Raw genomic sequence first — 27793 nt, forward strand, 5'->3', positions numbered from 1 at the left:
CAGAGCCACTGATGACCGAGGAGTGACTGAAGGGCTTGACATGTATGCAGAATGTTTGACTTTCTGACCTCTGTCAGAAAAATTCTCAGGGATATAGAGTCGATTAGAGTTCAAAAGAAGGATACTCTTGTCTGCAGAATTAACTCTTTACCAGATATACCTTCCACCCGTGAGTTCTCAGGAAGTATAGCACAAGTGTCGGGAATAGGACCTTGTTTTCTGATAAAAATGACAACCTGGATTAGAATATCGTCTAGATAAGGCGCCAGCACAATACCACGCGGTCTTAGAACCGCCAGCAGGAGACCTCAGAACCTTTGTGAAAATTCTGGGTGCTGTGGCCAGACCGAAAGGAAGAGCCACAAACTGAAAATGTTTGTCCAGAAAGGCCAAACCTCGGGGAACTTGCGATGATCTCTGTGGATAGGACATGAAAATATACATCCTTTTTAGACCCACTGTCGTCATAAATTGACCCTCCAGGATCAATGAAAGACGATACGATAGTTTCCATCTTGAAAGATGGAACTCAGAGACTTGTTCAGACTCTGGAGGTCTAACATAGGCCTGAAGGTTCCCTCCTTTTTGGGAACTTCAACAGGATTTGAATAAAAACCCAGTCCCTGTTCCCGTATCAGAACGGGACAAATAACTCCCATGGAGAAAGTACTCTTAAATAATGTAAAAAACGCCTCTAATTTTTATTTGGGCTGCAGATAATCTTGAAACAAGAAATCTTCCTCAGGGAAAGATTTTTTTTAACTCCAGTAGGTATCCCTGAGACACTATTTCTATTTCACTATTTCTATAGCCCAGGGATCCTGAAAATCTCGTACCCAAGCCTGAATGAAGAAGGAAGTCTGCCCCCAACCAGATCGCGGTTCCAGGATCGGGGGCAAACCCTTCATGCTGACTTGAAGCCGCAGCAGGTTTCTTGGATTGTTTACTTTGGGTTCCACAATTGTTTGGGTCTCCAGTTGACTTGGATTACGAATAGTTTCATTCCTGTTTAGAGGAAATAGAGAAAAGGGTTTCCCTTGAAATTCGAAAGAAACGAAATTACTTTGTCAACCTTTCTGCTTGGTTCTTGTAAGGAGATGACCCTTGCCTCCCGTGATGTCAGAAATAATTTTCTTTCAAGCCAGGTCCAAACAGAGTCTTCCCCTTGTAAGGAATAGCCAGAAGTTTTAGATGACACGTCCGCAGACCAAACTTTAACCATAAGGCCATACACGGGCTAAAGAAAAAAAAAAAAAAACAACAACTCTTAGCAGCCAATTTAGTAAGCTGCAGAGAAGCATTAGTAATAAAAGAATGATGTAATTTAAAAGCTTTAATCTGATCATGAATCTCTCTTCCAAAGAAGTCTCAGCCTTAGACTCCGCAAGAACAACAAACCAATAAACTGCCGCACTAGTGATCCGTAACAATGCATGCAGTCGGTCGCGATAGGAAACCCTGGTAAACAGATTTTTAAGAAGACCCTCCAGCTTCTTATCCATAGGGTCTTTGAAAGCACAACTATCCTCAATAGAAATAGTAGTTTGTTTAGCCAAGGAGTGTAAAAGGAAGCGCAGGGCACTTATGTGGGCCATAAAATACTGTGGGACACTATAGGAAAAATTTGTGGCATAACTTGACCCTTGTCAAGAGACTCCTAAACAGCAATCGCCGTAGAGGGAGTAGGTACATAAAATCCTCTTTTTTTTTGGATAAAATTTACACACACAAAAAATGTTACTGTCTCTTTGAGTCTAAAAAGTAACTTTATTGTTGTGTGCTTTCGATCCATCCTAAGTCACATTAACAAATAAACAGCTGAAAGTCTAAAATTTGCACATAAAAACGTTACTGTCTCTTTAAATCTCAAAAGAAACTGTCCTACTGTGTGCATATGTTCCATCCTAAGTCACAAAGGTTGAATTAACCAATAAGCAGCTGAAATTGTTAATAAAATAAACAGAAAAAAAACGTTACCTCGTCTTTAAATTTCAAACGGTAACTTTTTTTTTTTTTAAACGTGCAGGGTTGTAATGGATTGGCAAATAGAATTGCAGCAGATACGAATTGTGCTGAGATGCCCATCTGCTCAAAAATGTAAATATGCATATTAACAATTTATTTTCTGTGAAATTTACTTTACATAAAAACAGTCTGACACTGTACTCTCATAGCGTGCTATCTGAACCCGCAATGAAAAAGTAAAAACACTAGGGCTGTGTTTAGATGCTCTGCCCCCGATATCGACATGGAGTTGAAAAGCGTAATAAACACAGTCTACACATAGCTCCGCCCCTCGTGGTTGTAGTGAAAATGCTCCATCTCCTGGCACTTTTATGACTGTGCCCCTGAGAAGAGAAAAAGCCAGCCCCAAACGGTGCAAACTAGTAACTCCGCCCATCTTGGACGTGTAGCAAATAATCTCCCGGTCGCCATTAATTAATGCATAGATAGGCCACCGGGAGCTAGATAAAACTGTACCCTCAGAGACACATTGGGGACGATCCGGTTACCGAATGTCATGTAGCTCTACAGACCAAAAAATAGTGACCCATACACCATTTTCGGACCAAATGACTGATGTGTTAGAGTATCGCCACATTAACGTTGTGCACCATTTTCCTTAGCAGCCAATTTTCAGATTGGTCTCCTTACATAATAACCAAAAAAACAGAACCAACATTGGTCGGTATAACTGTGAAAAACACCCTCCAAGTCATAAACTGAATTAACTCCTGTCAGTGTCTGCATAAAACTAGCTGCCAATAGTCCTCTCCATCTAGTAGAGTTTACTTGTCCCATTACAATTAAGAGCCCTATTTCTTAGCCCTTGTTTATGCGATTGTTCCAGTAATGTAGTGCTCACTTTACTTCTGAGTGGTTTTATGTCCCCAGAAAACATTAAAGTTAGCACTTACCTTGAACTAGCACTTACCTTGAACTTCTGCCTGCAGCAAGGCAGCCTCACAGGCTTGAGATGTCCTCTCCCTCACATCGACCTGTGGAGAAAAAGTGCTGAGTAATCTTCACTTCAGACTATAGGATATAGGGCAGCATGAAATACATTAGGAGGCGCAGTGAGAATTATGTCCCACCAGTTCCCATTGCTCTAAAGCCACCAAATGCTCTACTGTAGAGACTGATATGGACTACGGCTACACCCTAGACAAAACAGCACACACTGGCACTATTTTGAAAATAAAAAAAAACCTCTTGATTGAAGAATCAGACACCAACACCTCACGTTGCCAGCTCTTATCACTAACGTAGGCAAAGAGAATGACAGGAGTGGGAGGGAAGGGAGGAGCTACAGTATATAACAGCTCTGCTGTGGTGCTCTTTGCCTCCTCCTGCTGACCAGGAGGCGTATTCCCACAAGGATACACTCATTGTGTCTTTAAAAAGAAAACAATACACTGATGTGCCTAATGTACAACAGTGTTTTTGCTTTAGATATTTGTCAACAGTGATAAAATAAAAATCATGCTTCACATTAACTAGAATACTTTCACATACCAAAAATTCCAAAGCTCTTGTCTTTTTTGTCTCAATCTGTTAGAATGAAAGAATAAAGGATTATTCATGAAGATTTTAATTTATGTGCGATTTCTACAGTAAATATATATACACAAACATACCTACACATACATACATACACACACAGTAAAAGTATTTACATATCACATCTTGCTTGTGCAAAGGTTAATACAGGCTTTTTAAATCTTGTACCCAACTGCATAAAGCAACACCAAACTAGAAAATAAAATGTATGTTTACCTGATAAATTAGTCCACAAGACATCACACATGTTGGAACTACTAGGAATAGGAGGTGAAAATACCTCAACATGCCAGAGCTTAAGGGGATAGTAAACCAAAATATTTTCTCATGATTCAACTTTCTAATTTACTCCTATTACTTTTTCTTCGTTTTCTTGGAATCTTTATTTTAAAAACCAGGAATGAAAGCTTTGGAGCCGGCCTAATTTTGGTTCAGTAACCTGGCTACATTTAGCCATCCAATCAGCAAGGGCAACCCAGGTTCTGAACCTAAAATGGACCGGCTCCAAAGCTTTAATTGATATCTTTATTTGGAAAAGCAGGAAGGGAACAAAAAAACAAAAAAAATTAATAGGAGTAAATGAGAACGTTGCTTAAAATTGCATGCTCTATCCGAATCATTAAAATGGGTATATTATCCCTTTAAAATCCCTCCCATTTACCCAAATACATATCGCCAAATAGATTTAAGTGCAAAACAAATACTGCTGCCAAATGTTCAAAAGAAATAAACATCTTTTAAGTCTTATAGCAGACAATTTGCACTATTCTTCCTTTAGTAAAGGCAGGTCAATTTATAAGACTTAAAAGGACCACTCAATGCAGTAGAATTACATAATTAACAAGAAGATAATAAAAAAATGATGTAATAGCACTTACTCTGAATTTCAAATGAGCAGTAATTTTATTCTGACAAATTTATTTTTTCTCCCATTTTCCGGCCTCTTGTATTATGTGACAGACAACAGCAAATCACAGACTAGTATATGTATACTCAGTATACCCCAGAAAGTGTGTATACAAAAAAAGACTGCAAAATTTGATAATGGAAGTAAATTGGAAAGTGTCTTAAAAAGAGAATTTATGCTTACCTGATAAATTTATTTTATATCTTGCCACGGTGAGTCCACGGATCATCATAATTACTGTTGGGAATATCACTCCTGGCCAGCAGGAGGAGGCAAAGAGCACAACAGCAAAGCTGTTGTATATCACTCCCTTACCCACAAACCCCAGTCATTAGACCAAAGCGAAAGGAGAAAGGAAGTAACATAAGGTGCAGAGGTGCCTGAGGTTTATATAAAAATAAAAACGTAAAAAAATGTAGGGCGGGCCGTGGACTCACCGTGTCAAGAAAGAAAGAAATGTATCAGGTAAGCATAAATTCTTTTTTCTTTCTGATGACACGGTGAGTCCACGGATCATGATAATTACTGTTGGGAACCAATACCCAAGCCAGAGGACACGGATGATAAGGGAGGGACAAGACAGTTAACCTAAATGGAAGGCACTACAGCTTGAACCTTTCTCCCAAAAGAAGCCTCAGCCGAAGCAAAAGTATCAAATTTATAAAATTTAGAAAAAGTGTGTAAAGATGACCAAGTGGCAGCTTTGCACATCTTTGCTTCATTTTTGAAGGCCCAAGAAGAAGAACAGCCAGCCCTTGTGGAATGAGCAGTGATTTTCTCAGGAAACTGCTGTCCAGGCGAATAACACTCCTCAGCCAAAAAGAAAGAAGCAGCCGTAGCTTTCTGACCCTTGCGCTTCCCAGAAAAAGCAACAAAGAAGAAGACTGGCGAAATATTATTTCAACGCATGAACCACATCCAGGTTGCGCAACAAGCGCTCCTTATGAGAAGGATTAGGACACAAAGAAGAAACCATGATTTCTTGATTAATATTCCTATCCGAAACCACTTTGGGAAGGAAATCTAAGGCAGTACACAGGACCGCCTTATCAGAATGAAAAATAAGGTAAGAAGATTCACACAGCAGTGCTGAAATCTCCAAAACTCTTCTAGCCGAAGAGATAACCAAAAACAAAGAACCTTCTATGATAACATAACATTTTAATATCCAAAAAATGCATAGGCTCAACTGGAGCTTGTTAAATAACTCTAAGAACCAAATTAAGACTCCAAGGAGTAGCAAACTTAACCAAAGGGCGGATTCTAACCAAGGCCTGACAAAAAGACTGAACATCTGGCACATCCGCCAGACGCTTGTGCAACACAATAGATAAAGCAGAAATTTGATCTTTCAAGATAAACCCTTCTCCAGACCCTGCTGGAGAAAAGACAAAATCCTAGGAATCCTAACTCTACTCCAAGAATAACCTTTGGATTCACACCAATATAGATATTTACGCCATAACTTAAAATAAATTTTTCTAGTCACAGGCTTACGAGCCTGAATCATAGTCTCAATAACTGATTCAGAGAACCCATGCTTAGATAATATCAAGCGTTTAATCTCCAAGCAGTCAGATTCAGAGAAACGAGATTTGGACGAAGGAAGGGCCCCTGAAGTAGAAGGTCCTTCCTTTAACGAAAGTCTCGACGGTGGAAGAGATGACATCTCTACCAAATCTGCATACCAGATTCTGCGAGGCCACGTCGGCGCAATGAGAATCGCTGATGCCCTCTCCTATCTGATCCGAGCAATGACCCGAGGAAAAAGAGCAAACACATATGCCAGACTGAACTCCCAAGGAACTGCCAGAGCATTTATCAGTACAGCCCGAGGATCCCTTGACCTCGACCCATACCTCAGAAGCTTGGCATTTTGGCAAGATGCCATGAGATCCAACTCAGGCTGTCCCCACTTGAGAATCAAGCTGGAAAACACTTCCAGATAAAGTTCCCACTCCCCTGGATGAAAAGTCTGTCTGCTCAGAAAATCCACTTCCCAATTGTCCACACCTGGAATGTGGATCGCAGACAAAAAGCAGTTGTGAGCCTCCACCCACTGAATAATCTGGCTACCTATGTCATGTCAAAATATTTGTTCAGCTTGCTAGATTTCTTTGGAGTGACTACAACCATAGCATCAGAGTCATCCAAGGTAGCCAAAACCTCCTTGAGTAGCACCCGGAGGTGCTCAAGTTTAAACCTGAAAGTTACCACTTCAGCATCAGAAGGAGGAAAAATACTATCTGAGTCTCAGATCTCCCCCTCAGACGTTACAGAAGAACCCTCCCCCTCAGATCTATGAGAGGAACTATTCGACATAGCCAAACCTGATTAAGATACCTTACTCCCTTGAATCCTTATATCTCCTTTTTATGCTTCCCCTGTAACATAAGAAAAGCATCCAGGGTATCAGTTACTGCAGAGGCTGAGTAGCAATGACCTGCAAGGAAACCCCAACTGGAGTAACAGATGAAACACATCATGAGTAGACACTAAAGGATGGGAGTTTGAAGAGAAAGCTGCAGCATATTCCTGGACAGGAGACCCCTGAGCAGCATCCGCCTTAGCTAATGATGGCTCAGATTCAAAAAGTCTATCCATATAATGTAATGTCCTATCAATACATGATGGAAAAAAAAAAGGGATTGGAGGTTCCACATTAGAGTAAAGGCATAAGCTACATGTAACATCTTGCAAGCCCTTTGATCCATCTTATCAAAAATAAATCAAACTGGCTTCCCAAAAGTTTAAAATGTTACTGGCCCTTTAACTTTTAAAAAGGACAACTTTTTTACTGCTAAACCAAAAACTACTGAACTCTCCAGGCAGCCTCTTAACCTTAATACACCCTGCTGGCAGGGAGCCTACCTAACCTCCTGAAAACCGGATAACATCCCCAACGATCCGGACTAAAAAAGACCTGCAGCACAATGAAAAGCCCAAGGCGTTTTAGCCGACAACGCCACAAGCAACAGATCGGAACACAACAGAGTTCCAGAAAGGCACGCAACTTAATTGCAGCCTCAGCAAACCACCCCTCCTATTCGTGGGCGTGACAAAAAGACGGGCCGCCATAACATATTAGAAAAAAAGCAGGTATAAAAAACACACGCAGCAACACCGCTGCAAAACTGAGAGCCTCTCCTCCAAAGTGTCTAACAGTGCCCACATACTGCCCAAAAAAGGAAACCCCACATAGGTTTCCAGTCCCAATTCCTAAAAAAAGTGTCAAACTTTTCTTCTGTCAGCAAAGAAAAAACATAATTTATGCTTACCTGATAAATTTATTTCTCTTGTAGTGTATCCAGTCCACGGATCATCCATTACTTGTGGGATATTCTCCTTCCCAACAGGAAGTTGCAAGAGGATCACCCACAGCAGAGCTGCTATATAGCTCCTCCCCTCACTGCCATATCCAGTCATTCGACCGAAACAAGACAAGAAAGGAGAAACCATAGGGTGCAATGGTGACTGTAGTTTAATTAAAATTTAGACCTGCCTTAAAAGGACAGGGCGGGCCGTGGACTGGATACACTACAAGAGAAATAAATTTATCAGGTAAGCATAAATTATGTTTTCTCTTGTTAAGTGTATCCAGTCCACGGATCATCCATTACTTGTGGGATACCAATACCAAAGCTAAAGTACACGGATGATGGGAGGGACAAGGCAGGAACTTAAACGGAAGGAACCACTGCCTGTAGAACCTTTCTCCCAAAAACAGCCTCCGAAGAAGCAAAAGTGTCAAATTTGTAAAATTCTGAAAAGGTGTGAAGCGAAGACCAAGTCGCAGCTTTGCAAATCTGTTCAACAGAGGCCTCATTTTTAAAGGCCCAGGTGGAAGCCACAGCTCTAGAAGAATGAGCTGTAATCCTTTCAGGGGGCTGCTGTCCAGCAGTCTCATAGGCTAAGCGTATTATGCTCTGAAGCCAAAAGGAGAGAGAGGTTGTCGAAGCTTTTTGACCTCTCCTCTGTCCAGAGTAAACGACAAACAGGGCAGATGTTTGACGAAAATCTTTAGTAGCCTGTAAGTAAAACTTCAAGGCACGGACTACGTCCAGATTATGCAAAAGACGTTCCTTCTTTGAAGAAGGATTAGGACACAATGATGGAACAACAATCTCTTGATTGATATTCCTGTTAGAAACCACCTTAGGTAAAAACCCAGGTTTGGTACGCAGAACTACCTTGTCTGAATGAAAAATCAGATAAGGAGAACCACAATGTAAGGCAGATAACTCAGAGACTCTCCGAGCCGAGGAAATAGCCATCAAAAACAGAACTTTCCAAGATAAAAGTTTAATATCAATGGAATGAAGGGGTTCAAACGGAACTCCCTGAAGAACTTTAAGAACCAAGTTTAAGCTCCACGGGGGAGCAACAGTTTTAAACACAGGCTTAATCCTAACCAAAGCCTGACAAAATGCCTGGACGTCTGGAACTTCTGCCAGACGCTTGTGCAAAAGAATAGACAGAGCAGAGATCTGTCCTTTTAAAGAACTAGCTGATAAGCCTTTGTCCAAACCCTCTTGGAGAAAGGACAATATCCTAGGAATCCTAACCTTACTCCATGAGTAACTCTTGGATTCACACCAATAAAGATATTTACGCCATATCTTATGGTAGATTTTCCTGGTGACAGGCTTCCGAGCCTGTATTAAGGTATCAATGACTGACTCGGAGAAGCCACGCTTTGATAGGATCAAGCGTTCAATCTCCATGCAGTCAGTCTCAGAGAAAGTAGATTTGGATGATTGAAAGGACCTTGTATTAGAAGGTCCTGCCTCAGAGGCAGAGTCCATGGTGGAAGAGATGACATGTCCACTAGGTCTGCATACCAGGTCCTGCGTGGCCACGCAGGCGCTATCAGAATCACAGATGCTCTCTCCTGTTTGATTTTGGCAATCAGTCGAGGAAGCAGAGGAAACTGTGGAAACACATAAGCCAGGTTGAAGAACCAAGGAGCTGCTAGAGCATCTATCAGCGATTCTCCCGGGTCCCCGGACCTGGATCCGTAACAAGGAAGCTTGGCGTTCTGGCGAGACGCCATGAGATCCAGTTCTGGTTTGCCCCAACGATGGACCAGTTGAGCAAACACCTCCGGATGGAGTTCCCACTCCCCCGGATGAAAAGTCTGACTTAGAAAATCCGCCTCCCAGTTCTCTACGCCTGGGATGTGGATCGCTGACAGGTGGCAAGAGTGAGACACTGCCCAGCGAATTATCTTTGAGACCTCTAACATCGCTAGGGAACTCCTGGTTCCCCCTTGATGGTTGATGTAAGCCACAGTCGTGATGTTGTCCAACTGAAATCTGATGAACCTCAGTGTTGCTAACTGAGGCCAAGCTAGAAGAGCATTGAATATTGCTCTTAACTCCAGAATATTTATTGGGAGGAGTTTCTCCTCCCGAGTCCACGATCCCTGAGCCTTCAGGGAGTTCCAGACTGCGCCCAACCTAGAAGGCTGGCATCTGTTGTTACAATCGTCCAATCTGGCCTGTGAAAGGTCATACCCTTGGACAGATGGACCCGAGAAAGCCACCAGAGAAGAGAATCTCTGGTCTCTTGATCCAGATTTAGTAGAGGGGACAAATCTGAGTAATCCCCATTCCACTGACTTAGCATGCATAATTGCAGCGGTCTGAGATGCAGGCGCGCAAATGGCACTATGTCCATTGCCGCTACCATTAAGCCGATTACTTCCATGCACTGAGCCACTGACGGGCGTGGAATGGAATGAAGGACACGGCAAGCATTTAGAAGTTTTGATAACCTGGACTCCGTCAGGAAAATTTTCATCTCTACAGAATCTATAAGAGTCCCTAGGAAGGAGACTCTTGTGAGTGGCGATAGAGAACTCTTTTCCACGTTCACTTTCCACCCATGCGACCTCAGAAATGCCAGAACTCTCTCTGTATGAGACTTGGCAATTTGAAAGCTTGACGCCTGTATCAGGATGTCTTCTAGATACGGAGCCACCGCTATGCCTCGCGGTCTTAGAACCGCCAGAAGTGAGCCCAGAACCTTTGTAAAAATTCTCGGGGCAGTGGCCAACCCGAAGGGAAGAGCTACAAATTGGTAATGCCTGTCTAGAAAGGCAAACCTTAGGAACCGATGATGATCTTTGCGAATCAGTATGTGAAGGTAGGCATCCTTTAAGTCCACTGTGGTCATGTACTGACCCTCTTGGATCATGGGTAGGATGGTCCGAATAGTTTCCATTTTGAATGATGGAACTCTGAGGAATTTGTTTAAGATCTTTAGATCCAAGATTGGTCTGAAGGTTCCCTCTTTCTTGGGAACCACAGATTTGAATAAAATCCCTGTCCTTGTTCCGTCTGTGGAACTGGATGGATCACTCCCATTACTAGGAGGTCTTGCACACAGCTTAGGAATGCCTTTCTTTATCTGGTTTGATGATAACCTTGAAAGATGAAATCTCCTTGTGGAGGAGAAGCTTTGAAGTCCAGAAGATATCCCTGAGATATGATCAACGCCCAGGGATCCTGAACATCTCTTGCCCACGCCTGGGCGAAGAGAGAAAGTCTGCCCCCCACTAGATCCGTTTCCGGATAGGGGGCCGTTCCTTCATGCTGTCTTGGGGGCAGCAGCAGGCTTTCTGGCCTGCTTGCCCTTGTTCCAGGACTGGTTAGGTTTCCAGGCCTGTCTGGAATGAGCAACAGTTCCCTCTTGTTTTGAAGCGGAGGAAGTTGATGCTGCTCCTGCCTTGAAATTTCGAAAGGCACGAAAATTAGACTGTTTGGCCTTTGATTTGGCCCTGTCCTGAGGAAGGGTATGACCCTTGCCTCCAGTAATGTCAGCAATAATTTCCTTCAAGCCAGGCCCGAATAAGGTCTGCCCCTTGAAAGGAATGTTGAGTAATTTAGACTTTGAAGTCACGTCAGCTGACCAGGATTTAAGCCATAGCGCCCTACGCGCCTGGATGGCGAATCCGGAATTCTTAGCCGTTAGTTTAGTCAAATGAACAATGGCATCAGAAACAAATGAGTTAGCTAGTTTAAGCGTTCTAAGCTTGTCAATAATTTCATTCAATGGAGCTATCTGGATGGCCTCTTCCAGGGCCTCAAACCAGAATGCCGCCGCAGCAGTGACAGGCGCAATGCATGCAAGGGGCTGTAAAATAAAACCTTGTTGAATAAACATTTTCTTAAGGTAACCCTCCAATTTTTTATCCATTGGATCTGAAAAAGCACAACTGTCCTCAACAGGGATAGTGGTACGCTTTGCTAAAGTAGAAACTGCTCCCTCCACCTTAGGGACCGTCTGCCATAAGTCCTGTGTAGTGGCGTCTATTGGAAACATTTTTCTAAATATAGGAGGTGGGGAAAAGGGCACACCGGGTCTATCCCACTCCTTGCTAATAATTTCTGTAAGCCTTTTAGGTATAGGAAAAACGTCAGTACACACCGGCACTGCATAGTATCTATCCAGCCTACACAATTTCTCTGGAATTGCAACTGTGTTACAGTCATTCAGAGCAGCTAATACCTCCCCAAGCAATACACGGAGGTTCTCAAGCTTAAATTTAAAATGAGAAATCTCTGAATCAGGTTTCCCCGAGTCAGAGATGTCACCCACAGACTGAAGCTCTCCGTCCTCATGTTCTGCATACTGTGACACAGTATCAGACATGGCTCTAACAGCATTTGCGCGCTCTGTATCTCTCCTAACCCCAGAGCTATCGCGCTTGCCTCTTAATTCAGGCAATCTAGATAATACCTCTGACAGGGTATTATTCATGATTGCAGCCATGTCCTGCAAGGTAATCGCTATGGGCGTCCCTGATGTAATTGGCGCCATATTAGCGTGCGTCCCCTGAGCGAGAGACGAAGGGTCTGACACGTGGGGAGAGTTAGTCGGCATAACTTGCCCCTCGACAGAACCCTCTGGTGATAATTCTTTTATAGATAAAGACTGATCTTTACTGTTTAAGGTGAAATCAATACATTTAGTACACATTCTCCTATGGGGCTCCACCATGGCTTTCAAACATAATGAACAAGTAGGTTCCTCTGTGTCAGACATGTTTAAACAGACTAGCAATGAGACTAGCAAGCTTGGAAAACACTTTAAAACAAGTTTACAAGCAATATAAAAAAACGTTACTGCGCCTTTAAGAAACACAAATTTTCCCAAATTGTGAAATAACAGTGAAAAAATGCAGTTACACTAACGAAATTTTTACAGTGTATGTAATAAGTTAGCAGAGCATTGCACCCACTTGCAAATGGATGATTAACCCCTTAATACCAAAAACGGAATAAAAAATGACAAAAACGTTTTTTAAACAGTCACAACAACTGCCTCAGCTCCACTGTGGCTTTTTACCTCCCTCAATACGACTTTTGAAGCCTTTTGAGCCCTTCAGAGAAGTCCTGGATCATGCAGGAAGAAGCTGGATGTCTGTGTCTGTAATTTTTGCTGTGCAAAAAAAAAGCCAAAATAGGCCCCTCCCACTCATATTACAACAGTGGGAAGCCTCAGGGAACTGTTTCTAGGCAAAATTCAAGCCAGCCATGTGGAAAAAACTAGGCCCCAATAAGTTTTATCACCAAACATATGTAAAAAACGATTAAACATGCCAGCAAACGTTTTAAAATACACTTTTATAAGAGTATGTATCTCTATTAATAAGCCTGATACCAGTCGCTATCACTGCATTTAAGGCTTTCCTCTTTTTTTCAAACAGTCACAACTGCCACAGCTCTACTGTGGCTTTTTACCTCCCTCAAAAACGACTTTGAAGCCTTTTGAGCCCTCCAGAGATGTCCTGGATCATGCAGGAAGAAGATGGATGTCTGTGTCTGTAATTTTTGCTGTGCAAAAAAACGGCAAAATAGGCCCCTCCCACTCATATTACAACAGTGGAAAGCCTAAGGAAACTGTTTCTAGGCCAAATTCAAGCCAGCCATGTGGAAAAAAACTAGGCCCCAATAAGTTTTATCACCAAATACATATAAAAACGATTAAACATGCCAGCAAACGTTTTATATTACATTTTTATAAGAGTATGCATCTCTATTAATAAGCCTGATACAGTAGCTATCACTGCATTTAAGGCTTTACTTACATTAGTTCGGTATCAGCAGCATTTTTTAGCAAATTCCAGCCCTAGAAAAACATAACTGCACATACCTTATTGCAGGAAAACCTGCACGCTATTCCCTCTCTGAAGTTACCTCACTCCTCAGAATATGTGAGAACAGCAAAGGATCTTAGTTACTTCTGCTAAGATCATAGAAAACGCAGGCAGATTCTTCTTCTAAATACTGCCTGAGATAAACAGTACACTCCGGTACCATTTAAAAATAAACTTTTGATTGAAGAAATAAACTAAGTATAAAACACCACAGTCCTCTTACGACCTCCATCTCAGTTGAGAGTTGCAAGAGAATGACTGGGTATGGCAGTGAGGGGAGGAGCTATATAGCAGCTCTGCTGTGGGTGATCCTCTTGCAACTTCCTGTTGGGAAGGAGAATATCCCACAAGTAATGGATGATCCGTGGACTGGATACACTTAAGAGAAATAATAAACAGGCACTTACCTGAGACCAATCTGCCCGGCAGCAGGGCAGTACACAGATATGGGAAAGCTCCCCCCCCCCATAGACCTGTGGAAAAAATTAAAGTCTGACTAATCCTAATCAGGCATTCAGGATAGGGCAGCACAAGACATGGAAGGCACAGTGAGAATGAAAAACCCCACCAGTTTCCAAATGCTCAAAAGCCACCACAGCTCTACTGAAGAGACTTATGTGGAACACAGCTAGACCCCAGAAAAAAAACAGAACAACCTGCTCTGCTTTTAAAAATTAACTCTTTATTGAAGAATCTTCAGACACCTTAAAACTTTACCACCTCCTTGTACAGACAAAGAGAATGACTGGGGTTTGTGGGTAAGGGAGTAATATTTAACAGCTTTGTTGTGGTGCTCTTTGCCTCCTCCTGCTGGCCAGGAGTGATATTCGCAACAGAAATTATGATAATCCGTGGAATCACTGTGTCATTAGAAAAACTGCTGCCCTAACTAAATCATGAACCTTTATTTTGACTTGAGTGTCCCTTTATAATTAGAAATAGGCTGAAGTCCCTATTTTCTCCTATAGTTTCCAAGTCCTTTACACAAGCCATCTCTGGCCTTTAAAGGATCTCGCAGAACATGAGACAGGAGGAATCTTTCTTGAGGAAGTTGTTAAACAAAAGTCTTCTCTGTACCCTTGGAAAATTATATTTAGCACACAAAGATCCTGAACCAACTTTTACAAGGTTTTTCGAAAAGGTTTAATCTGCCATCCAAGGAAGCTGTCTGGTCGCCGCATGGATTCTTAGGAATGTGAGAATATATTGCAGTTACTTCTAAATGGATATATCAAACTACACTATCTCCTGTATAGATAGTAACAACAAATTATATTAACAAAAAAAAGTGAGCGCTAATAAAAGCTAGACATAAAAATTATTAAATTATACAATATAAACTAAGAGTGTGCACACTCAAAATTACTTAAATCTAAAAAATAATCACATACAAATGATTAAATGAGCAGCCAAAGGAAAGCACTGATACGCTAAGAATACAATACTAGTGTCCACTATTTGATTGTGTTTAATCTGATCACGTGATCTATAACAACCAATCACAGTCCATCAAAAAAAGTCTTGAACAGAGCTGAAACACGATGGTAATTGGCTGCTGCTAGCAACGGACAGAACAGTATGGTTAGAAAGCCGCGGTGGACTTGAACTGACAAATACAACTGTATAAAAAGAATTGCTTCCCCCCCGGCATACACCAAAGATTATTGGAAGTCTGTAATGCTCATGAGAAGCGATTGCAGTTTTAAAAATTGCAGCATTGATAGATAGGATCCTACAAGTAACTGAAATGTGCATGGAACGCTTCCTGGTCAGCGAGAGGAATCTGAGTCCTTATAAAGATCAAGTGCAATTTAAAAAACGGAGCACAGAGATACAATATAGGTGATCTTTTCCCTTATCTTAGACGAAATACAAGAGTAATAATAATTAGTGAAACAAAACTTTTATATGTGGCCAAATAATTACACATTGTAATAACCCAATACTTCTATAAGAGGTGAAAATATCTCATTCAATGCTATAGACCTACAGACATAGCAGGTTTTTGATGGATTGTGATTGGTTATAGGTCACGTGATCAGATTAAACATGGACATTCACAATCAAATAGTAAACACTAGTATTAGATTCTTAGAAGAGTATTGGGTGCATTTAGCTTTGGCTGCTCATTTAATCATGTTATATGGTGATATTTTTAAGATTTTAGATATAAGTAATTTTGAGAGTGAGCAATGTTTGTTTATATTGCATAATTTTTTTATTGTTTTTTATGTCTTTAGCTTTTATCAGAGCTTAATTTTTTTGTTCATATTCTTTGCAATCTGACCAGAAAAAAAACAGGCTTGCAAGACTACTTGAAAGTGAGGACTTGATGCCAGTTATTTCAACTACTGCACCACAAATAAAGCCGTTTGCTCAAACTGATCGTGAATTTCTTCTACAGATGCATCAGAGGTTGTCACAGAACACAATAGCAGCTCTAAAGTAGGATACACTGACAGCTCATTTAAACATATAGCCCATCAGCTTACCCTTTATTGCACACTACCTAGTGCTGGTTTCTAAACTAGTTCACCATAACTCAAGTCCTAAAAACATGAGTTTTTCAGAAAAGAATAGGTGGACAGTACAAAGTATAGTCTGTAGCACCCGACAATTAAATAAGCAGTGCTTTACTATGTTGGTGGGCAAAACACATACGACATAGGCTGCCACCGGAGAGGATTTCATAAAGGGTTAAAAAACACATTTCCAGAATACACCTTAAAGGGGACACTGTACCCAAAAAAAATATTTCGTGATTCACATTGAGCATGAAATTTAAAGCAACTTTCTAATTTACTCCTATTATCAAATTTTCTTCATTCTCTTGGTATCTTTATTTGAAATGCAAGAATGTAAGTTTAGATGCCGGCCCATTTTTGGTTTACAACCTGGGTTGTCCTTGCTGATTGGTGGATAAATTCATCCACCAATAAAAAAGTGCTGTCCAGAGTACTAAAACCAAAAAAAAAAAGCTTAGATGCCTTCTTTTTCAAATAATTAGAACAAGAGAACGAAGAAAAATTGATACTAGGAGTAAATTAGAAAGTTGCTTAAAATTGCATGCTCTTTCTGAATTACAAAAGAAAAAATTTGGGTACAGTGTCCCTTTAAATAATCTTAAATTACTTTAACACTTTAAATGTAGCTGACTGGGGAACTAAAGTTTTCTTGCAGAGACTTTAAACTACCCAGGTGGTTAAAAAAAAAAAAAAAAACTGAAAATGTTGCCATTGCAAAATAGGATGGGAAGGTAGATTAATATCTAAGTTAGTTACGTTTACCGTTAGCTTAAAAATATATCAATACTTTTGAATTTCCAATTTTTTTCTTCAGTCTAGGTGGGCTAATTTGTTCATTATCGAAATATACTCATAGGAAAACATGCATACCTTGGAAAAAAAAAATAATAGAATGTTAGGTAAGCTGGACTACTACTTTCTAAATTCAATTTTACTTACATTCACATCCTTATTCCATCTGGAGAAGAGAAAGAAAAAAAAAAAAAATATGAATTCTGGTAAAAAAAGAAGCAATTACTTAATCTAAAACACAAACAGTTGAATAAATAGGAAATCTATCACTGGTGTGAGGCAGTTGCCTGCGTCCCTTTCATCTTTTTTTTATTGTTCATTTCATTTTTACATAGTTAAAAATCATAGAATTCTTCTCTCTTCCACAACATCCACACAAACTAGCATGATGTTTATTTAGCGTGTCCGATTATTGCTGTGGCAAGTATCCTTTAATTTTCATATCCATTAAACGCTTTTACCATTAACGGATCACACTGGTAATGTTTTGGGTGTGAAACAAATGTTCAAAAATATAAAAAATTCTTACCTAGTTTTTTTCGTAGATGCTACAAAAAAAAAAAAAAAATCACATACAGTATATTAACAAAATGCTCTCTGTTTTCTAATTCAAATTTTCAATTCTTAGCAGTAGCAGCAAAAAAAATAGCACAAGTTGCAATAGCTATATGATTACAAAGTCATTCTAATTTCTAGACTTAGAATATAAAAATAATAAAAACAAGTGAAGATAAATGCCAGAATTAAAGGGGCATTTAAGTCAGTTTTTATGTATAAATATTATATATCAGCAATGAAAGCAGAACATTGCAAAGGTCTGTTCAATGTTTTAAAAGCAATTTATTGGTACTAATTAAGCCACCTATTTTTTGTAGCATTAGGGTCAGTGTTATAAAGTTTTGGATATTTACTTTAGCCCATCTAGGGGCTATAGAAAGGAAAACAAATAATTCAGTTATATTACAGGAAAATCGTAGCAAACAATGAAACTACAATGGGTTTTAAAAATTATTATGACTTCAATGCCCCTTTAAAATAAAGTCCAACACACTTGCATCATTGCAATTTGATTGAATTTATGGATTTGAGCAAAACAACTCATTCTATGCACTTAAAGGGACATATAAAACAAATTGGAATAGAAACAAAATATATGTACTTTAATTACTTTTCCTGCAAATTTATATTGCAGTGCCTTGCCATTAACCCTTTCTTTTAAGTTTCAGAATTGTAGAGCTTTAACTCCCCCCACACATTTCCTTCTATGGCTGTATCTATATCTATTGTTATTTTGGTAGAATGCAAAAGTGCATAGGGATTATCTGCTGAAGCATGCCTTGAAGCTGTGAACTCAGTTGAAAGATAATTCCTGGGTCTAAACACAGATAAGGGTGGGTGTAGTTTGCAGCTCCAGGCAGCTTAGCTATGTAATTCATTTTGCTTATTTTTTATAAGCATTTTAAAATACTTGCCAGCAATTTTTAAACATTTTTTTACGCGAACTATTTTTAATTCGTCCTTTTAGGATAAGGACAGGTCTCAAGCTGTTTTATGTCCCTTTAATGTTAAATACATACATATATATATATATTCACAATGTTAAACACTCACATTTTTTCTCTTCATCCTTTGGTGACGAAGATTCAATCTTAGAGGATGCAGGATCAATCTAAAAAAAGGTTAAAAAAAAAAAAAACATAAGACGTAACAGTAAAATTAGCCGTGCTATCTAGATAATGGCTATATAAAGCCAAGCTTCTTTTTAAAATGGTTCTATGGAAGATGGATCACGTTCGATAAATGTAATGCTTATTTTTTTGTGATGTACAGGTAGCCCTCAGTGTACGCCGGTGTTATGTTCCAGAAGGAATAGTTGTAAATAAAAAAATGTGTAAAATGAACTCAGTTAAATAAAGTAAGTCAATACGAAGTAAATGAGTTTAGGTTCAAGGCCCTTCTCAAAATTGACAATAGTAAATCAATTTTATAACATATTCTTTGTGTTAAATATTTAAAGCTCTGAAATTAATAAATTAATGTTGTAAATGTAAAAAGTAGCAATAATACTTTTTGTAATGCTTGCAAGGCATCTCACTATCCATCAGAAAGGCAGGAGGGAGGTCAGCCAGTGAACAGTTTTTTGCTGGCTTTAAACAGGGGTTTTTTGTTTTTTTTTAACATGCACACACACTTTCTGTTAGCTTCTATAGCAAAAAGGCCATCATTAAAAACATAACAAAAACAAACAAACTAATTTACAGTTACAGTTATTAATTGATTTATTTCATGGTGGTGACAGAGCCCACGATCCATTACTCCTGGGAAATACTTTTCACTACCACTAGGAGGCAGCAAATGATCCCAAACCCCAACAGCCCTATAAAACCTCTCCCACACTAAGTCTAACGTATAGCAAAGCAAAGTGAGGTAAGAAAAAGGAAGAAGATATAAAAGGAGCAGAAAAAAAAACCCCACAAGAGTGGGGTCTTGTGGACTGTCAACACAATGAAATAAATTTATCATGTAAGCATAAATGTTTTCTTTCAGATAGGTCGTGAGAGAGATCCATTACTCCTGGGAACTAACACACAAGCTGGGGAGTCTACGAGTAATAACCTAAAAGGTAGGGGGTTTAAAAACATTTTTCACTGAGAAATAAAGCCACAACTTAAAATAAATCAGACTGACAAAAAAAATAAAAAATATCAAAATAGACAACTGCCTGAAGAATCTTCCTACCAAAAACATCAAAATGGTAGAATTTTGTAAAAGTGTGCAAAGACGACCAAGTAGATGCCTTGCAAATCTGGTCAATTGAAGCCTCATTCTTGAAGGCCCAAGAAGTGGCAACTAACCTAGTAGAATGTGCAGTAGTCTGCTGCAGTGGAGGCTGGCCTGCCTCCATTTAAGCCTAGTGAATCAAAAGTTTAAAACAAGAGGCCATAGAAAAAGCAAAAACTTTGACCTTTCCTAGGACAAGAAAAACTAAAATTTATGCTTACCTGATAAATGTATTCCTTTGACATGGTGAGTTCACGGATCACCTAATTACTATTGGGAATATCACTCCTGCCTAGCAGGAGGCGGCAAATAGCACCACAGCAAAGCTGTTAAATATCACCTCCCTTTCCTCCAACCCCAGTCATTCGACTGAAGCAAAAGGAGAGAAAGGAAGCAACAAGGTGCAGAGGTGTCTGAAGTTTATAACATACCAACAAAACCTGTCTTTAAGAAAACGGGGCGTGCCGTGGACTCACTGTCAAGAAAGAAATTTATCACGTAAGCATCAATTTTGTTTTCTTTCTAATGACACAGTGAGTCCACAGATCATCTAATTACTATTGGGAATCTATACCCAAGCTAGAGGACACAGATAAGGGAAGGACAAGACAGGGAACCTAAACGGAAGGCACTACTGCTTGAAGAACCTTTCTCCCAAAAGAAGCCTCAGCCAAGGTAAAAGTATCAAATTTATAGAATTTAGAAAAAAAAGGTGTGGAGAGGACCAAGTTGCAGCCTTGCAAATCTGTTCCACAGAGAAGAGGAAACCGCCCTCGTAGAATGAGCCGTAACTCTCTCAGGAGGCTGCTGTCCAGCAGTTTCATAGGCCAAGCGAATGATACTCTGACACAAAGAAAGAGAAGTAGCTGTAGCTTTCTGCCCCTTATGTTTTCCAGAGAAAACCACAAACAGAGCAGAAGACTGACGAAAATCCTTAGTCACTTGTAAATAGAACTTCAATGCACGCACCACGTCTAGATTGTGCAGCAGACGTTCCTTCTGAGGAGGAGGATTAGGACACAAAGAAGGAACAAACTCCTGATTAATGTTCCGATCTGAAACCACTTTAGGGAGAAACCCTAACTTAGTACGCAAAACAATCTTATCCGAATGAAAAATAAGGTAAGGAGACTCATACTGCAATTCAGAGAGTTCTGAAACTCTACGAGCAGATGAAATAGCCACCAGAAACAAAACCTTCCAAGATAGTTTAATATCCAAGGAATGCATAGGCTCAAACAGAGCCCGTTGAAGAACCTTAAGAACAAGGTTAAGACTCCAGGGAGGAGTAACCGGTTTAAACACAGGCCTTTGCTGAGGTGCTAACCTGCCTGACTGACAGAAGTTGAGCCTGGATTATCTATCTGAATATTCACTCCGTTGTCAATCTCTCTCTGAACTGCAGTCCGGTAACCGCAACACTGCTAATAATCTGTGACGCTATCTCCGCTCCGGAACACAGGAAGTAAGTATATATATATATATAATATATATATATATATATATATATATATATAAAAAATATATATATAAATATATAAAAGAGCGCAACAGAAAATTGCCGCCTCAGCTAACCCTGTCCATCGTGGGCATTACCTCCCGGTCGGCTAAATATATTGTAAAGCTGTTGGGAATATAATAAAAAGTGAAACACCACCTCTGAGCCTAAGTCTCCTCGTCCCCAGTGCCTGCCATACTGCCCACAATAAAATCTTCCCCTAATCCAAAGGAGGATGTCTTTTGTCCCATAATACTGACTTTAAAAGTGCCATCTTTTTTCTGCATTTGCTCCCAGAAAATATAAAGTTAGCAATTACCATTAGAAATCTGCCAGACAGCAAGGCAGCTAACTAGGTTTGAGAGGCATGTTCCCTCACATGGACCCATGGAAGAAAAAGACTGAGAAATCTTACTCAGGTTTTCAAAGTTAGGGCAGCATTAAATATATGGGAGGCGCAGTGAGGATTGTACCCCACAAATTCCCAGTGCTTAAATGCCACCACTGCTCTACAGAAGAGACTGATATGGACTACGGCTACACCCTAGGTCAAAGCAGCACAATCTTGCACTGCTGAAAAAATAAAATCTTGCTTATAGAATCTTCTTTCCAACACCTAAACTTTACCACTTCCTTGCTCTAACGTAGATTCACTGTGTCATTAGAAAGAAATTGACATTTCAGGTGTTTTCTTTAAAAACGTACCTTTTAATCCTGAAAGCTGCTCCAGCGATTTCCCCCAGCCGTCGGATGCCTCTTCTTACGTCAGAAGTGACGAATCCGGCTTCCTCTAATCACGGCTTTCCCCCCGGGAGGGGGATCATGGCCCGAGGGAACGCCGTGATTGGATGAAGATGGATTCGTCACCCGCAAAGAGGGCTTGCGACGAGCGGAGGAAGCGCTGCAGCGGCTCTCAGGAATAAAAGGTACGTTTTTGAAGAAAACGCTTGAAATGTCAATTTTGAGGACTTAAAGTGCCCTTGTTTTTAATAGGATTATTAAAAACCAGGCACTTATTCATAAAAATTGACCTTCACTTTAAGCAACTTTCTAATTTACTCCTATTTTTTCTTCGTTCACTTGCTTTATTTAATTGAAAAAGAAGGCATCTAAGTTTTTTTGATTCAAACCTCTGGACAGCACTTTTTTATTGGTGGATGAATTTATCCACCAATCAGCAAGATCAACCTAGGTTGTTCACCAAAAATGGGTCGGCATCTAACCTTACATTCTTGCAATTCAAATAAAGATACCGAGAGAATGAAGAAAATTTGATAATAGGAGTAAATTAGAAAGTTGCTTAAAATGTCATGTTCGATCTGAATCACGAAAGAAAAGAGTTCAGTGGGATCAGTGTCCCTTTAAGGACAGAAGAGTAGATTGGAGAGTAGAATATAGTCTAAAGTACATTTAAAAAAAAGTGTTAACGGTTTGTATTCAGCGGGCAGGAACATTTACAAGTGCAATTCCTAAGATTAGTGGTAGGGTTGGTTGTAAAATACCTATCAGTCATACTGAATAGACAATTATATTTATGGAAAAAACAAAAGAAAAAAAAAAAAAAAAGACCAAGAAGTTAAATTTAGATGATTTCAAACTAACGTTCATGCGGAATTTGAAAAGCATTAGACAGATTTCTCTAAAATACTACACCCAACTATTAACATTTATCTATAACAACTAATTAAAAATTATTCCAAGACATTTACTAAAATTATGTATGGTCTTGTTGTTTTTATGAACTACAGAAATCCAAAATGAAGGGGGGGGGGGTAAATCCAGTAATGTTTATCAAAAACAAAATGTACAAACAAGCGATGGGTCAGCCTGTTTAATTTCAGATGATACCAAGTATTGAATGTTAATTACCAGCAATGGCACTAACCTTATACATTTTGGTTCCCTCTTCCTGTTCTATTTCTTGAGCCATTCTTTTCATGTATTCATGCCTATCTTCTTTACCAACGTGTGGGCCTCTTAGCACAAATGGAAACTCTTTTGTCTGTTAAGTGAAATAAAAAAAAATAAAGTATTCTACTTTCAGAACACATCCAACAACGATTACATTTTTAATGTAACCACTTATAATAAAATTGTTCTCTAAGCACATCTGTTTATAACCTGGTGGAAATACATTAAAACAAGTCAGATATATACTCACAATGTAGGCCCGTCTATGCTTATAGCCAGTAAGATGTTGCAACATTGGTTGTAAGTCATTCTGCAGGTTACACAGCTCACAAATATATTTTATCTCAAGTTTTGATTCTCCAGTTTGTACCACATGCTCCATCACATACTCCAATCCTACAAGATACAAATATCTTGGTATGAAAGTTTTACATACATTTATTTTTGCTGTACATAAGTCACTTACATGCAATGGATTATGATAATTTGTCTGATAACTTACAAATGCTCTCAAGCACAGTCTTAACCCATTTAACTACAGTAAAAATTGTTTTTCCCCCGCATTTATAAAGGTTTCAGAATTGCACTATTGTTTTGATGATTTAAATTACTTCCATGTTAAAAGGGACAAAAAGTTAAAATTAAAATTTTGTGATTCAGAAAGAACATACAATTAATAAAAAAAAAATCCTTTCCAGTTATTCAACAAACATCATATTCTTGGGAAATCTGTTTAGCTTTTGGAGTCTGAAGAAGTCTTCGTCTGTAAAGAAAAAAAGACAGCTGCTCGTTCTAGCAAGGGTGTGCAGGGTCATGTGCACACTTTGAGGCACCAGCTCCTACTAGGCATGTTCAAGAATTCACAACTTGACTAATGACTAAAATTGGCATTACAGGTGTCGTGCCAGGGGGATGGGAAATTAAAGAAAAGCTTGAAATTCATTCAAATTGTCTATTTTAAATGCGTTGATAATGCAGTTATCTTGCATTTAATGATCATTTAACCACTAAAATGCAGGTGGTTTGAGACATTGAGCTTTAAACAGAAACATGGCAACAATTCCCTTTAAAGATTTCTGGTTTTGCAGATATGTTTCTCTGTAAGTAGTATAGATTTCACTGTGATGTCTTACAAAACTTGAGGTTAACCTGTAAGGGATACATGCATGCTCAAATAACGATAAAAGAAAAATGTAGTACATAAAAAACAAACAGAAAACACATACCAACGAGTGGTTCACGGTCCTTTTTGTTCAAGTAATCTTTCAAAAACACCATTTGATTTTTTGGTATGCTGTATTCAGGTACTCCTGGAATAAAACCGTGAAGAAAATGGTAAGCTATGAAATGGAAAATTGCATTAAACATAGGCTAATATTTAGACCGAAAAATTGGCAGGCCTATTTTTGCCCATTAGATCTGAATTCGAATGGCTGAGGTTTTCTTTTTGAGACATTTTAAAGTAATTTATTAATTTACACTAAAATGCTATTTTTCTTATACAAAAAGAAAGAGAGGCAAGGCCATTTGCGGGTGACCACACCAACTCACAAAACATTTTGCACAGGTATCTAGCTTTCGTTAAACTGTGCTAAATCCCATACAATAAGTTTACATTTTAAATTCAAAATTAGATGCATATTCAAAGCAAAGTAAATGATGTGAGTGAAAACCACATCAGTTAAAATGTAGTTCATAAATTGCATCTCACCTGAACTTCAGACCAGTGAGTTGTATATACAGAATCGAGCAGTTTATATTGTTTCTTATATTGATAGCTCATACAATTTACCAAGTCATCACTGCAAAGTATTCTTACAAATCTACCTGTATCATTCTACATTGCCAACACAAAAGATAAACTGTGAATGGTCCAATTTTATGGACAACTTTCTGGTTAAGTCTCAATACAACCAATGGATGGGCATCAATCTTTTAAAATTAATAAGGTTGGTAGTCTATTAAAAATATAATAATAACAAGAACATTCCTCTATGGTAACAAAATTGACAATTTGAGTGTATTACAATGCAAAAATCTACAATCTGTTAAGGATGTACTAAAACATACACACATGTGGAAAAAGTGCTGCAAATAGAAGTTCATTTTTTTCCCATAATTAAAGCAAATGTAAAGTGAGCGAACAGAAGAAAAATCTAAATCAAATCAATGTTTGGTGTGACCACCCCTTTCCTTCAAAATAGCATCAATTCTTTTAGGTATACTTGCACAAAATCAAGGATTTTGTAGGCATATAGTAAGGTGCATGATTTAACAATTATACCAAACATGCTAATGATCATCAGTTTAAAATGCAGGTTGAAACAATCAAACCAAAACAGAAACCACTGTGGAAGAATAAAACTGGGTGAGGAACAGCAAAATCCTTAACAAGGTGATGTTACTAAAGACAGTTTGAATGTCAAACGTCATACCATGGCAAGACACAAGATAGTTATACTGCATCATTAAGGTCTCTTCCAGGCAGGGGATTTCCATATGTGCTGTCCAAGCTCTTCTAAAGAAGCAAGCAATGTTGAGATCTATAGATGCAGTGGTTAACCAAGGAAACAGTGCAACACATGAGACACATTATGCTTACTTCCCTTTGCAGTCAGGAAACGTACAGCAGTGCCATTAGCTTAAAATTGGCAGAAACTAGTGGGACCGTGGTACATTCATCCACTGTCTGGAGAAGTCTGGTCAGAAGTGGTCTTCATGAAAGACTTGCTGCCAAAAAGGCATAAGCTCTGACATGGAAACAAGGCTAAGTAACACACAAAAATGGAAAGCAGGCTCTCTGGACTAAGTCAAAATGTGAAATATTTGACTGAGGCAAAAGGCAGATTTGTTCCCTAAAGGGTTGACTAACATTATCAAAAGGCGTGTCTGCAGGCAACAGTGAATCATGGTGGTGGTTCTTTCAAGTTTGGGGCTGCATTTCTGCAAACTTTGGAGTATTTGGTCAGAATTAATGGTCTCAATGCTGAGAAGAACATGCAGATAACTTGTGCATCATGCAATACCATCAGGGAGGAATCCGATTGGTCCCAAATTTATACTGCAGCATGACAAGACTCCAAACATACAGCCAAAGCCATTAAGAAATATCTTCAGAGTAAAGAAGAACAAGGTGTCCTGGAAGTGTTGGTATGGCCACAAGAGAGCCATGATCTCTATATCAGAGTCTATCTGGGATTACATGAATAGACAATTGAAGCTGTCTAAATCAACAGAACAACTGTAGTTAGTTCTCCAAGTTGTTTGTAACAACCTACTGTAAAATTCCTACCCCCCCCCCCTCAATAAAAACTGAAACTGTGTGCAAGTGTATTCTATTTTGAAGGAAGAGTTGTCGCACCAAATATTGATTTGATTTAGATATTTCTTCTGTTCACTCACTCATAGGAATAATAATAAAAAAAATCTAGGAGGGGATTAGCATCTTTACTGGCAGGGTATTTTTATTCAGTAAACTTAAAATTGTTCGCAATGGCAAATGCCTCCACTATATGCCTCAGGGAGCCCCTGCAAAGCCCCTATGAGTGGCCAGCTCTAGGAGTCCTTACCTGGCTTCCATCACTTGAAGCCGCTCCACATGGGACCCTCTTACACCCCCTCCGATTTGCAGTCCCGTGCTGCACTGCATTCTGGAACTTGTAGATCACAACTGTGCAGCCTAGAAAGGGCGCAGCCGCACCAGACTAAATTTTTGGTGTAGGTGGCAGCGGCGGTCAACAAACCAGAATACTGGTAACCTGCCCGGTCCCCTGGCTGGAGTTCCACTTTCATCCCCTGGTAACAGCTCTGAGGGGGGGGGGGTGTTATGAATTATCTGTGTCCCCCAACATGATGCTCCTACACCCATGAACTTACTTTGTATTTTGTTAATTGATAATAAAAAACTATTACCTACCATTTCTATTTCTAAAAGCATTATCTTTACAGCGTTTTTCCACACCTGCCTAAAACACACACCTATCTCCTATAGATATAAATTATGGGAATTTTGTATTATGCTTGTATCACCAACTAGCAGATGTTCAAGATTACAGTTTATGTGAAGTGCAAAAATTAAGCATGTTTAAACATCCATAGAACTACAGGTCCAAAATAATCTTTAAGATGCCTGTGTAAAGATCATGTACCGTGTAGCCGTGCTTTAAAGATCTTGATTTCTCCAGGCAAAGAAAACTTGTTGATTTTGCAGATTCCACATTCTCAAAAAATTTAGTATATTTATACACTGGCGTTCATAAGTTTAGAGTCAGACATTTCCTGTTTTCAAAAGAAAAGCAACCTTTTTTTTGCCCATTAAAAGAATATCAAATTGATCAGAAATAGTTTAGGCATTGTTAATGTTGTAAATGACCTTTGTAGCTGGACTATTTTTAACGGAATATCTACATAGGCGTAGTGGCCCATAATCAGCAACCATCTGTCCAGTGGGAGAATAGCATGTAGTGTTTGCTAATCCAATTTTATAATTTAAAAAGGCTAATTGGTCATTAGAAACCCCTTTTGCAATTATGTTAGCACAGGTGAAAACTGATGTGATGATTAAAGAATCAATAAAACTGGCCTTCATTAGACTAGCTGAGTATCTGGTGCATTAGCACTTGTAGGTTTGATTACAGGCTCAAGATGGCCAGAAA

At 39.2% G+C, this 27793-nt stretch overlaps 1 protein-coding gene across 3 annotated transcripts in view; it reads right to left on the reverse strand.

Moving 5' to 3' along the window:
* The window catches only part of LOC128660494 (uncharacterized), a 143053-nt gene that overhangs the window by 82037 nt on the left and 33223 nt on the right, over positions 1-27793 (reverse strand). For all 3 annotated transcript variants that reach the window (XM_053714381.1, XM_053714382.1, XM_053714383.1), the window contains 7 exons: positions 24365-24448; positions 23389-23534; positions 23113-23229; positions 18560-18617; positions 17478-17496; positions 17096-17114; positions 3517-3552 (listed from right to left, as the gene is read on the reverse strand). In XM_053714381.1, coding sequence (XP_053570356.1) covers positions 3517-3552; positions 17096-17114; positions 17478-17496; positions 18560-18617; positions 23113-23229; positions 23389-23534; positions 24365-24448 — 479 coding nt within the window. The remainder of the gene's footprint in view (positions 1-3516; positions 3553-17095; positions 17115-17477; positions 17497-18559; positions 18618-23112; positions 23230-23388; positions 23535-24364; positions 24449-27793) is intronic.

This window comes from Bombina bombina, chromosome 5, assembly GCF_027579735.1.
Source record: "Bombina bombina isolate aBomBom1 chromosome 5, aBomBom1.pri, whole genome shotgun sequence".
In the NCBI taxonomy this organism is placed as follows: Eukaryota; Metazoa; Chordata; class Amphibia; order Anura; family Bombinatoridae; genus Bombina; species Bombina bombina.